This window comes from Cydia strobilella, chromosome 8, assembly GCF_947568885.1.
Source record: "Cydia strobilella chromosome 8, ilCydStro3.1, whole genome shotgun sequence".
Lineage (NCBI taxonomy): Eukaryota > Metazoa > Arthropoda > Insecta > Lepidoptera > Tortricidae > Cydia > Cydia strobilella.
Genome location: NC_086048.1, coordinates 4,242,441 through 4,255,867, shown reverse-complemented (window position 1 = coordinate 4,255,867; position 13,427 = coordinate 4,242,441). Strand labels below are relative to the sequence as shown.

The 13,427-nt window shown below is 37.0% G+C and overlaps 2 protein-coding genes across 2 annotated transcripts in view; one reads left to right on the top strand and one right to left on the bottom strand.

The window, feature by feature from the left end:
• The window catches only part of LOC134743384 (PH and SEC7 domain-containing protein), a 50,818-nt gene extending 39,970 nt beyond the window's left edge, over positions 1-10,848 (bottom strand). Inside the window, exon 1 of the mRNA XM_063676775.1 lies at positions 10,536-10,848. Coding sequence (XP_063532845.1) covers positions 10,536-10,670 — 135 coding nt within the window. The 5' untranslated portion in view covers positions 10,671-10,848. The remainder of the gene's footprint in view (positions 1-10,535) is intronic.
• Positions 10,849-11,365: 517 nt separating this feature from the next.
• Positions 11,366-12,971, top strand: LOC134743314 (CDGSH iron-sulfur domain-containing protein 2 homolog). The gene is made up of 3 exons (XM_063676706.1): positions 11,366-11,519; positions 11,952-12,154; positions 12,434-12,971. The coding sequence occupies exons 1-3, from the start codon at positions 11,423-11,425 to the stop codon at positions 12,533-12,535; spliced, it is 402 nt and encodes a 133-aa protein (XP_063532776.1). The 5' UTR covers positions 11,366-11,422; the 3' UTR covers positions 12,536-12,971.
• The last annotated feature ends 456 nt before the right edge of the window (positions 12,972-13,427 follow it).

Below are 13,427 nucleotides of genomic sequence, written 5' to 3'. Positions count from 1 at the left end.
TAGAGAGGCATATCTCATTTAGTTAAGTTATTAGATAATAGTTTAGATACTTTTGATGCGTAGAGTCAGACCAAACTAAGTCGGCAGCGATTTTAATAGCACCGATTGTAAGTGTTATTTTAAACGTCATACTTCTAACGAATAAATAACACTCGCACAGTTTATGCTATTAAAATCGCTGTCAAGTTGGCTTGGTCTGACTCTAATCTGATCCGTTACTTTTGATGCTAACTGTACAAGCAGTCTTACTTTTGCCAGTATTCGCTAAGCGGTGGGACTAACAACTGCTTTCAATCTATACCTTCGAGTCACAAAGCGACCCACGCCTAGACTTTCTTCCTACACGCTTTATGCAGGAAATAAGTTAAAGCTCTATAAGCACTGTACCTGGAATGTTATTCCTAAAGTTATGCGAGCACAGCCAAACGAACCGATAAGTAATAATTAAGCCTTTATTTTCATCCTTAATCTACCTTGACTAATACATAATAAAAGGAAATAGCATATTATATTAAAGGTAGGTAATTAAGGCCCCTGTCGGGTGTCCTCCAACAACCGATATAAAGCTGCAAAACAACAGCGGTAAAGGCTCTTTTTTATAGTTTTTCGTTTGATATCTCGCTCTCTCCTTAGCATTATTATTCCCATCTGATTGTGGGGTCTGCTTTTCTTGTCCTTTCTCTCCACTTCGCACGATCGATATATCAATTGATATTTACCAGTCGCTTTTCGGTGAAGGAAAACATGTGGAGAAAACCAGACAAATCCAAACAAGGTTTCCCCTCTGGATTGGAAGATCTGATGGCAGTCGCGTTTTGTAAAAAATAGCGCCTACGCCAATTCTTGGGATAAGTTGCCAAGCGGACTCCAAGCCAGGACAAACGCCCGTGATCATAGATCCAAGTTGCACTGGTCCGTTTAAGCGCAGAGCTCGGTAAGCAACTCAGCATAATGAACAACCACTGCTCAGTGAAGTTTAGCGCGGGCGGGTACAAAATAACGAAGTTTCCAGGTCAAGAAGTGAACATTAAAGCTGGTTTTCCACTAAAATGTCCAATTTTCGCGGAACTGCCGCAGCGCGGAAATACGGAGACTAATGGCCGCCAATCGCACGAATTTTTTTGCTAGTTCACAATTTTTGTGTGAAAAATCTAACGGGTTTCTACAGATGAAGTTTCTTTGCTGAAGGACGCAATGGCTGTGGAAACCGCACCAACGCTCTCCAAGCCACATGCTATTGGGTTCGATGCATGCTGGCCCCTATTTTACCACGCGCGGTGACAAATGTCACCAGAATTCGCTTACTGGTCCAACAAGTAAATATTGACGGTACCGTTGTTACTCATCGACGCAGAAATGTGCAGAAAATGGTCAGTGTCAAGTGTCAAAAGTCATCGTGGAAAAAATAGGCCCCCGGTCTTGTGGTTTTATTTGCTGATGTTACTCTGTCCGCCCACGCGCAACGCGCAATAGCGATACTAGCGATAGGCATGGCCAATTGGTTTTAAAAACTTAGCGAGGTACTCCATAATCCATACATGTAACTAAAGGCCGAGCATTTTTTTTTTTCAGCAAACATCAATGAGTGGCACACAATGATTTCGACAGCAGTTTAAAAATAATTTTAAGGTTGCTAAACAATTTTTTTAGGATTAAGTAAATATACTTGGAAAAAAGCGCTCTGAATCTGAAAGCAAGAAATGTTCGTTTTATAACTTTAACCTCGCACACAGTTTGGTGGAAGCGCGTCCTAATGCACAGGCTGAGTGGTCGAAGGAAACCTAAAGAAAGCACTAAGTTTACATTTATAACTTTTATAACTTCGCCTTGGACTATAAAAAGTAGAGTGCCTTTTTCCTTCCTTGTTTTTTTTTTTTGCTGAAGGTTGTCAAATCGAATATCAATTATTAAAGTTTACCTAGTACTTTAGAGTACCTAGGTATGCTTAAGTAAAATATTAAGAGGATTTTTGTGCAGACAAACAAATTGCAATGAAGTAAGAGCTTTTCAAATTAGGCACATTACTAATTAATCGGTGACAGCTTCACTACAAAGTATAAAACAAAGTCGCTTCCTGCTGTCTATTTGTCCCTATTAGATCTTTAAAACTACGCAACGGATTTTGATGTGGTCAATACATCAGCATTGCACCCGTGCGAAGCCGGGGCGGGGCGTTTAGTATAAGTTGAGATTTTTGGACATCATGTTTTGGGGACGGTAAATTTGCTTTTGGATTTTTTTCAGCATATGAACAATTATTCTTAGAGGTTCAACTTCTTCTACTAAGGCAGCCAAAGCAAGGAAACCAAATTCGATGCCCATTTTCCAGCTTCATCGTCAGACCAGATTACGAACCGAAATGTGTGTAATAATGTAAAGATTGTAAAGTTCTTATGCCAATACCACCGGAAAATTATTATACTTATTATCCTTATTAATGTAATTTGCTAAGGGCCACTTGCACCATCCCACTAACCCGGGTTTAACCGGTTAAGCCTGGAGTTTACCAGTACAATTTGACACTGGTTTAACGGTTTAACCGCTTAATCCTGGGTTAGTGGGATGGTGCAAGTGGCGCTAAGGGGAGTTAACCGTGCCTTAGTTGCTTTGAGAAATCTACTAGGCAAGGACATTAAGGTACTCCTTCCTTACCCTTGACTATTAGTTATTCTGTGCCCTTGCGTTGAGGGATCAATAAAAAAAATTGTCCTAGCATTTAGCGCGTTGCAGCGTTTCAGCATTTCAGCGCAAGTGACATTCACGTGGAATGGAAAACTTGAACGCAAGGCATGGCAGCGTGATCGAGAAAATTATTCTCTTAAGATTTGCTTCGATATACGGAAACACCGAACAGTCAGCATAAGTGGATTGAGCACACTCTTCCGCACACGCATGGTTAGGAGAGCTAACGATTAATTGGAAAACGGAAAGTGTTAGTGCGATAATCGATGGCATAGCGGTGATGCTTGCGCATCAATCGTTCAGTTAATTGAACCGAACCTAAACCTTATTGAGAAGATATAAGGTCCACCGGTGATCAATTAAGAGTTGATGTTACATTGATTCTGAGATATTGCTCCGATTGCGAGTGCACGTTCGCTTAGAACCAGTATAAAGCGAGGCGTAGACTAGCAAGAACTGGCATGCAATTAACGTTACATTGCTGACTACTAAGGAAAACTGCATTCAAAAGTTTGATCAGACACCGCAATGTAATGGAAATTGCATGCAAGTTCTTGCTAATCTAAAACTCGCTTAAGACTATGGATCTCAATTGGTATTAACAGATCTTGAAAGTTTCTCTCTCTTCAAGTGCTTCTACATTATTGACGTGGTGGCCCGGGGCCTGAGCACCTGCGTGATGATTGCTACGAGGAGCTACTGGTGAGAGTTAATGGGCATCAGTGATTTTAACAAGGTGTATAATCCACGCCAAAAGACCGACTGGTTGAATCCGACACTGAAAACCAACTAGGTACACCCAAATGGCTAGCTGTCAGTTTCTTGAAAATATCCGGTTAAATCCCTGTTACATCAAGCCAGAGATAATACATATTTGCGTGTTTCGAACTGTCTGGATAAGTTCGAGAGATTTCGGCGCAATTCTTTTTCAATTGTGTCTTTGTCCGTAGTAATGCAAAGTACGCGATAGATCTCGGTAAAACTAAGGCCGCATTTCAAACGTTGTACCTTTTTACAGAGGTCTGCTGTTCAGCAGTATCAAACCCATAAAGAATAACGGATTAGATGTAGCACTGGACGAGCTTGGGCTGTAACCGCAAACCACTTAATTCGGTCCTTCCTCAGTCTATTCGTCGTTAGAATTTCGATTTTTGCGGAGCCTGAAGACCGGAAAACGAAAATCGAAACTTCATTATCTGCCTCTCTATTGCACGAATGTGGAAGAGCGATTTGTATGAATAGTTATCGGGTCTTGAATGCCTGGGTCACCTTACCCTGGACCGCTTGAGAGTAGTTCGCTTGCGCCCGAACGCTACGAATACATCACCACCAGTACTCCACGGCTGGTGGACCGCGACCGCGATGGAGATAGGAAATGAAGCGTAAACATGTACGTCCACAATTGACGAATGTCGCCCGATAGTGCGCGCCTGCTGCACATCATACAACGTAGCTAAATGGACGATTGCATGTACAATCGCATTCCGTTAGCCAGATCTGGACGCACCTTTTTGCAACTTTGTTCGAATATGGCAATAAAACTATTTATTCGCAATCTCTGATCGGATCTTAGATATCGTTTGCGATAACGGATTGAGCGATTGACGGTTTAATGATTTCTTCAGTTTTAATGCAAAACACGGAAATCTACCAATAGCCTACACCTACTATAAGCAAATCCTGTATTTTGACTTGGCTTGGGTATTTATAGTGACATTAGTTAGCGACTACTTTTTCTAGGCCGGTAGTACCGTTACAGTTTATAATTTAAAAATACTATGTCTAGCCGTAGATAGAAAATTTATTGTCTAAACACACGAGTCACACGACTGGTATTTTTTTGCTACATAGACATACAGTCTCAAACTTAGCTTAGTTTGTGCCGATTCTGATTCCTGGGGTATGATAGCTCCAGCCTGTATTTCCTGCAGTAAGGACGACTGCGAGCTCGCATGACTGCTGATTCAGCCTAAGCGGCAGCGAGTCGATGGACTGTGTCAAGTGCAAGCGTCACATCACACCGGCTAAGCCTCTGATGCTTAATCAACGCAAACTTAGCTTAGTTTGTGATGGGTTTATGCAATTAGTATGAAGTTACCTCAATACACATATTCTATGTTTTAACCGACTTCAAAAAAGGTGGTTTGGCGGTTGATGTAATTCAAAAATTTTGCTTGCAAACTTTTAAAATGACGTGTCTCAAAAAAGACTTGTCAGAGGCGAGCAATTCAACTTTATTTCTTATTTTTTGCGAGTTGTTTACAACACTCCAGCTATTTAATATTTAATAAGCAATTTCGTAAACGCAATGAAATCAACTTGTCCATAAAGTGGAAGCCCTTTAGAGTGTAAAAAGGCGTGCAGTGAAAAGTTAAATGAAGTTTGAGATTTCCTTTACTCTATTACAAGAAATTGTTTTGTTCGCCGTTTTATGAAAAAACATTTCGTTTTTTACTCAGACTTGTTTGACCTTTTATTTCTTACAATCATTTTTATCGACGAAGTATATCGTAGACATTTCGAAAAAGTTCCTATACCTAATAAGTTACAACTGTTTGTGTTTATGCATGGTAGCCCTATGGCTAGTATATGTTATTACATGGTAGCGTCCCAATATAATAAAAGATTATAGACGAAAAAAACGTACCTAAGTGTACTGATCCGTATCAATATTATAAATGCAAAAGTAACTCTAGTAAGTCTGTCTATCTGTTACCTCTTTACACTTAAACCTCTGAACCGATTTAGATGAAACTTGGAGATAATCCCGGGAACGCACATAGGGTTGGTTTTTAGGGGGGGGGTGGAAAATACTATGGAACTGGAATATAAAAACTATCCGACATAAAAAGTATCCTACGTACCCTTCCCCTCTGTGCCAAATTTCAACTAAATCGGTTCAGCGGTTTGAGCGTGAAGAGGTAACACACAGACAGACAGACAGACTTTCGCATTTATAATATTAGTATGGATAGGTTTAATGAAACCATTGAACTCATATTAAAAGGTTATAAAATATGAATATTACTATTGCATCACCGGCCTTGGCATAATTTGACTACATTAATTGTTAATCGTCTCAAGACCTCTGGCTACGTGCGTGCTATTAGTTTCGGTAATAATGGACTATAATATCAAAGGTACAGGTGTGTAAATTAACTGATAAGAGAAATATAAAGCGAAATTTGCGAAATGGTACTTGATTGAAGGGCTATCAGTTAGCGATAGGGGACTGCTCATAATGTTTAAAGTAAGCTTTGTCTAGGTATAAAGCCCCATTCCCAAGGCGCGAGAACTTGCGTGCAATTGGATACATTGGTAACTTACATTACCAACAATGAATTATAATGCAATTGACATAGTATAGCAGGACTAAAGCGTAACCCATACCAGCTGACATTTAAAGACTCCATGGTAAACAAGAGGCTTTAAAAAAGGGCATTCAAGTGTGGTGAATAATAAAAGCACATGAGATACACAGACAACTGAATAAAAAAGACGGTTAATCTCTTTTTTTTCTAAATGAAATAAATCTTAATCATGAGTGTGACACTTTGACCTCTTAGTGAGGGAAGTACCTAAAGTTTGTTCACGTTGAGAATGCAGATAGATCATCATTGTCAGTTGAAGACATACTTTCTAATTAAGAACGATTTGATTGATAACGAGCATCGCTAGGCCGGCGGACAATGACGATTTTACTGCATTATTAACGCGAACGAACTATAAGTGCAGTTTGCACTTTTGTCTTACGCGATGCCACTTGGCACGATTGATTATTGTTGATCATAATAAGCTAATCTAATATCCTAGCCACAAGATACTCTTGGCTACCCCTCAAAAAGTAGGGGAATGGCGGCTTTAGCGGTCCAATTAGCGCTCTATTTCTACATAGCGGAAAGTACCTATCCTGCGATCAAGATCAAGACGTTCCAAACGTCAGGACTAAAAAGATAATTATGTATGTTTATGCGATGAGGTTTCTGTTTGTGCAAAAAATATTAGGAGTCTAGTACTATAGTAACACAATTAGAACAAAAAAATTGAGAAATGTCGTTGTGCTTTTCATGGAGATTTGCAAGTATTTATGTTAACTGGTCTCTGGTAGCATTTGTGGAATGGCTGGGACACTATGTGGGACAAGGGTGCATAGCGAGATGTTAGATTAAATAATAGTTACAAGAGCTAGACATACTTTTAACTAAATTATTCTCTCAAAAATTCAAACTCATTTAAGAGTCACACGAAAGAACCCGCCGCCAAAATTCCGTTTCCATACAATCTAAGTTACGCTCACATTTTAAAACGACATGGTTAAATTACACGAAACATGAAACTCGGCGCTTAAAATACATGAATCTTGGCATAAACATTTACAAAACAAAACTTCTACCCGCTCTATTTTCTTTGTTTAACAAATTTTAGCAACGAAAAAAGTACAAGTAATAGATATACGTTACGTGATTGTCCATGCCAAGTTTCATGTACCTATTTCAGAATGTCGTTTTAAAATGAGAGCGTAATTTCGATTGTATGGAAGCGGCTTTTTGGCGGCGGGTTGCTGCGAATTTTCCTTTATTAACCTTCTGTCCTAGAAGCTTCTAGTTTCTAGTCATGATACAGGACAAACTTTGTTCATTTTGCACAAGTATTTAGCTTCGACTTAGCTGTTTGATATGCATGAGTGAATCATTCTTTAGGTGTGCGCGCGACTCGGGCGCCCGCCTGGCGCTTGTACGCATTAGTATTAGTTGTTTGAGCCCATGAAACTTCACACAATTAACGCATATGGCCAATAGGTCCTAATCCCTACACTACATACCAAAACTAAACCAACTGTATTCATTCTGAGTTTTTACAACTTAACACAATAACCCCACTTTACAACCCGGGAAACTCCAACCATTCCAATACCACCTACCTACGATATCCATACCTACATGACATGACTGCCTTTACCTTTTTTATAAGAACAAGACGGTAGAAACATACCAATTTGTAAAATCAAAGATAGATATAACTCCGTAATAGATGGATACAGTCTAAGGAAAATACGTGCCTCGAAAATCACGAAAATTTGATTCTCGATCAGATGGCGCCACTAGTTTTGGCCTACACTCGTATAGAGGGCGTTGACTGTTTCGTTTGTTATTTATAATTTTAACGCATACCAGTGAAAGAACATGGGTCAAAAATCATATAAAAATAATTAATGCAAATAAAAAAATCATTTATCTATATTTAAATACATTTTATCGTATTTTTATAAATATTTATTTTTAGTTTTAAAGTGTGTCGACAGATGGCAGTGAATTTACTGGGGTTACAAAATTTACTATGACAGTACCACTCTAGTATAAGTTACTCTATGGTAAAATTAATAAACATGTCACATCTCATCTGTGAATATCCAACAAAATAGAAGCACTTGAAGAGATCGCTTCTTAGCGATAAGACCGCCTGTTGTTACCTGGTTCTATTTTTTCTTTAAATATTTCTTTGTAGTTTTACATGTATGTAAAATTTATAATTTTGGTGCAATAAAGAATATTTACTTACTTACTTACACTTAACAAACTAAACACTTCCCCTACAAGAGAATATTGTTAGTACTCATCCGACCGAAACGGGATTTGATAATTTGACGGCACAACCTTTTTTTAGTTTCGGCTGAAACTGAAACTGAACCTTCGACCGAAACATGTTTCTATGCCGAAATCTGCCAAAATCAAAACCGAAATTTCAGTCGGACACTACTGAAAATACAGTTTCGGCGTGGCCGAAATGCTTGGCAGTATTGGCCGAAACCGAACTATCGGCCGAAACATGTTTTTATCCCGAAACCGAAACTTCAGTTGGACACTACCGAAAATACAGTTTTGGCCGAAGAAACCGAACTATCGGCCAAAACATGTTTTTTATACCGAAACCGAAACTTCGATCGGACACTACCGAAAATACAGTTTCGGAGCGGTCGAAGTGCTCGGCAGTTTTTTGGCCGAAACCGAATCATCGGCCGAAATATGATTTTTATGCCGTAACCTGCCGAAACCGAAACTTCGGTCGGACACTACCGAAAATACAGTTACGGCGCGGCCGGAATACTAGGCAGATTTTTTGCCGAAACCGAAATATCGATGGGCCGAAATATGATTTTTATGCCGAAACCTGCAGAAACCGAATCTTCGGTAGGACACTTTTATAATGATTGTGTGAGTAAATTGACGAAACTATAACACTTGACCCCTGTAAGATAATATTGTACAGTAGACAACCTTCTCATTGCATACAAGTCCAGGCGAGTTCCAAGGCTAACTTAGATATGCACACAACATCACCATCACAGATACTGTCATTACTGGAATACATGTATAAGGTAAGTTTAAAGTGTAAACTACTTTAAGTCCCTAAACTCTGCTATATTCTACAAAAAAATCACCACCATCAACTTCTTTACCAACTGACTGAGATGAGTGGTACACCTCTAATAGGCCTCTATACAGGGTGCAAAAAGTTTATGGGCCCTGGAGGGAAAGTGCCTTAAAACCTTAAGTTAGCTCATTTTACTTAAATGAAACATTCTTTTATTTTTAAAAAGATACAAAACTGCATTCAAAGATTTTTATTTATTTCGCTTGTCTCGCCCGGGAATCGAACCAACTAAAAATTCCAAAAAATCAACACTCACTATTTTATTCTACTAGTTGATACAGTTAATGTTAATGATAACATTTTTCCCAAGAAACATTAGGTCTTACACTCGTCTGTCGTACAAAATATCCATAAGATCGATGCGGTATTCACCTATAGTGATTCTTGCGGAAGGTTTAGGTGTATAATTTGTTAAAAATTCAAATCAAATCAAATCAAATTCTTTTTTGTAATTTTAAAATAAATATTTTAGAAGTTATTTAACAAAATAGCTGAAAAATTACCACCCCCCTTATCTCCGAAACTACTGGGTCTAAAATAAAATAAAAAATAGTTCTTTACCTAGATGACAGGAAAAGCTATTACAAATGTGCAGTCGAGCGTGAGTCGGACTTAATTACTTAGTTACATATGGGTTTTTAAAGACATTTTACTCACGTTTCACATAATAAAATACATTGTTAAAATTCTGTAATGTACGGAACCCTTGGAATGCAAGTCCGACTCGCACTTGGCGGGTTTTTTTTTTCAGCTGCTAATCAATAATATTTAAGCACTACAGACAGAAATTTTTGTCAATGGTTCTTATTCTTTTTTATTACTCTAACTACTTTTTTGTTCTGTTCCAATTCTAGTGAAAGCACAATATTGGGAGTTGTGATCAAAATGAGAGGCCTTTGCCCAGCAGTGGAAAATAAGAACAAGGAAAATAAACTCATAAAAGCATCATGTCTCTAGCAAATTAAAAAATAATAATTCATTCATTCATTCAAGTAAATTTAAAGTTTAAAGATGAACTTAAAAGTTGAGAAAGGTTATTGGTCCTAATTTCTGATTATCATTGATTGTATAGATCCATACCAATTTACTTAAAATTTTGTAAACATGGTAACTAATAAGAATTTTATAAACAAACTACATACATATTATCAAAGAGAAATGTAAGTTATACGTAATGACAACTATGTATGCTTATGAGTATGTTGTTTGTGTATGTAACATATGATTCATTGTATATGAGCGTAATCTTGTAGGACTATAATCATTACATCTGAACTTTAGCAGTTTAATGAGCGTTTGGGGGGAGTAACTATGCACTGGAAAACATATACGATCAAAATCCAACAATGATAGGTAACATCTGTTATGCGTAAGTATTGAACTGTATTAGAGTACCATATACAAAGAAACAAGTCTCTTACCTCGCCGCTACGAGCCGCAGGAGAGTTTTCTTCGATTTCGTATATAATGTGTGGCAAACCGGCTTCGCCGAGCAGTGAGAATCCAAATCCCAAATTATCACTACGGTTTAGGACCACTAGTCTTTCGTCAGCCATATTCAGTGCACAGCAGCATTGATTACCATGCACAGTAAAATATCACTATGAACACATATAACAAACCGATGCAGAATTACAGATAAGGATATTATAATTGATTAACGAAAAATCTTTATAAAATCATGAAGCACGATAAACGGCAGCGCACCCAACCAACCAACCAAAGCGAAGGAGACAGATACAATGTTTCATTCACTCTTCACTCAACCTCAGATTCCTAAACATTCATCATCACCATTTTTTAACAAGCGAAGCGTTATTTGATGATCCTCGAACGGCGTGGAATTATTTTTGAATTGTTGCCAGTTCTTTTCGTCAATTTGAAGATCGTAAACAAATCGTAAATGTCTTTAAAAAAAAATTAAATTTATTTTTTATTTAGTTGAGTTACTTCGTGGAATAATCTTGGACTAAATTTACATTTATAAAAAAATATACATTATACATTCGATAACGATTTCTTCAACAAAAGTATCGAGTCGAGTGTCAAATGAAAACCTTGTGCTTGCGAGCTGTCAAATCAAATCAATGTCGGTTCGTTTCGTTTCGTTCGTTTGATTGACTCAGTCAGTGAGTCGTATATATTATACTACTCTTTGGTCGTGAGTCTGAGTCAGCCAGTCAGTAGTTCGCTTCGTTCGTGCGCTTGCGCTTGTTTGTTGTTTGTGTTTATTTTGGTTTGACTTGTAAAAACTGTGAGCGAAGTTTAGTTTTAAACTTTTTTTGTTAGGTACTTTCGATCTGTAAAAATGTATATCATATCAAATTTTGTGAAAGTTATTGTACCAAACTATTTAGCTGGACTACCTATACCAGATTCATTTGGCGGGTGGTTCCGTTTAGGAGGTGAGACAGTGGTTTTATTTCCTTATTCGTAGAAGCAATTTATCTCATGACAAACGGTATATCAACAGTCGTGACAATTTATGCCTAACCTTGTAATTGTCCTAGTTCTAGTTACTGACCTTGATTCATGACTGAACTAATAAGATAATATAGATAGATATATAGAGCACTGATCCATGTTAAATAAACTTTTATAACTAATTTTCGACATGGTTTAAAAAGAACATTTATTAATATCTATATTACTGCTGCCTCTATTAGATAAAGTAATGAAAATTATAATGCATTTGTCACTTATATGTTTGACTTTGCTAGCTATTAAAAATACCAATAATACTACCCTGAACACCATTTTTTTTTGAAAATTGTGTTAAAAACAGAAGTGAATGTGCATAGGAGTTTATATTGAATTGAAAAATGTTTTTATTCCAGTAAAAGACTGGCTTGCTTTGATTCCACCTACAATTGTGATTGGTGGCATAAGTTATTACTCCTATCAAACTATAAAGCAAGCAAGAGCCATGGGACGAATCAACCCAATGATAAGATTACATGAGAAGAAAGTTGTAGACTTTATTGAAATTGAGGACATTGGTGAAAAAATGTCATTATGCAGATGCTGGAAGAGTAAAAAAGTAAGTTAATTTTTATTTTATTTTTTCTACTGCATAATGTTTGTCACAAAACAAACGATGTAGAATGATCATGTGAGTTGTGACTTTGGTTGTGACCCAATTATATATATAGGAATTATTCAAATATTACATTACATAACAAAATGCTTTATTGTGATAAAGTTATCAGATAGCATGTGAAATCATTATTTGTTGAGATAGCATTTCCTTGTAGAACTATAAATTGGATGTACCTACCTACGTAATGCAATTTAATTAAAATTAAATTCTTTTTTACAGTGGCCCCTCTGTGATGGTGCTCATGGCCCCCACAACCGTGCTACCGGAGACAACACTGGTCCTGTTGTAATCCGCAGAGTCAAACCAGAGGAAAGCAAGTAATTTTGTATTGATACAAGCGAGGCTTGTATTGATACGAAGCCTTTTAATGCAGGGTGAAATGTAATGTGATTCCTTAATATACATATAATGTATGTTACTAAGTAAAAATTTGTTACCATTTATCATCATTTTAATAGAGATAAGGTTGCTTGTAATTTTATGGTCTGGTTTACTATTTGTAAATATATAGTACAATTGCCTTTTATAAAAGTATTACTTGCCAATATTTATTGATAGATAAAAAAGTTAATGTGAAACATTTTTAAGTATGAATCAAAGTATGATTATGTGTGGAGGGAGGCTTGACCAATTTCAATTTATTAATGTAAGTTTTATGTGATATATTTCGGTGCAAATAATTACGATGCATTCCTACTATACCTACTATTTTTATTGTTTATTTTTATATTAACGCGAATTAAAATAATAATATTTATGGCTTTCAGTTTTATTTACGCCTTGAAGCCACTTAAAGCTACATTTAGTTGGTCTAGCAAATCTTGTCAGTAGAAAAAGGCAGCAAATTTAAAGAATCTAAAATAGGCGCGAAGGGATATCGTCCCATAGAAAATTTGAATTTCGCGCCTTTTTCTACTGACACGATACGCTTGACCATATGTTCCGTAAGATGGTCGCCGACATCCGCTGAGGATATGGCACAACAAGAAGAAGAAGAATTAAACTAACACAATTTTTTTATACTTTTACTACTTTACAAAGGGAATATATTATAATAATAATAATAAATAATAAAATACTTTATTGCACACTACAAAATAAAGGTTACAGAGAATACATTGGAATTTAACGGCGTAGGTTACAACAGGCGGTCTTATCGCTAAACAGCGATCTCTTCCAGACAACCTTCAGATAGCGAAACGGCGAACATAGT

Excerpts from the sequence above, each read along its gene's own strand:
- LOC134743314 (XM_063676706.1), top strand. The coding sequence starts at position 11,423 with ATGTATATCATATCAAATTTTGTGAAAGTTATTGTACCAAACTATTTA. Across the intron at positions 11,520-11,951 it reads CGGGTGGTTCCGTTTAGGAG|TAAAAGACTGGCTTGCTTTG; the intron begins GTGAGACAGTGG and ends TTTTTATTCCAG. Across the intron at positions 12,155-12,433 it reads GATGCTGGAAGAGTAAAAAA|TGGCCCCTCTGTGATGGTGC; the intron begins GTAAGTTAATTT and ends TCTTTTTTACAG.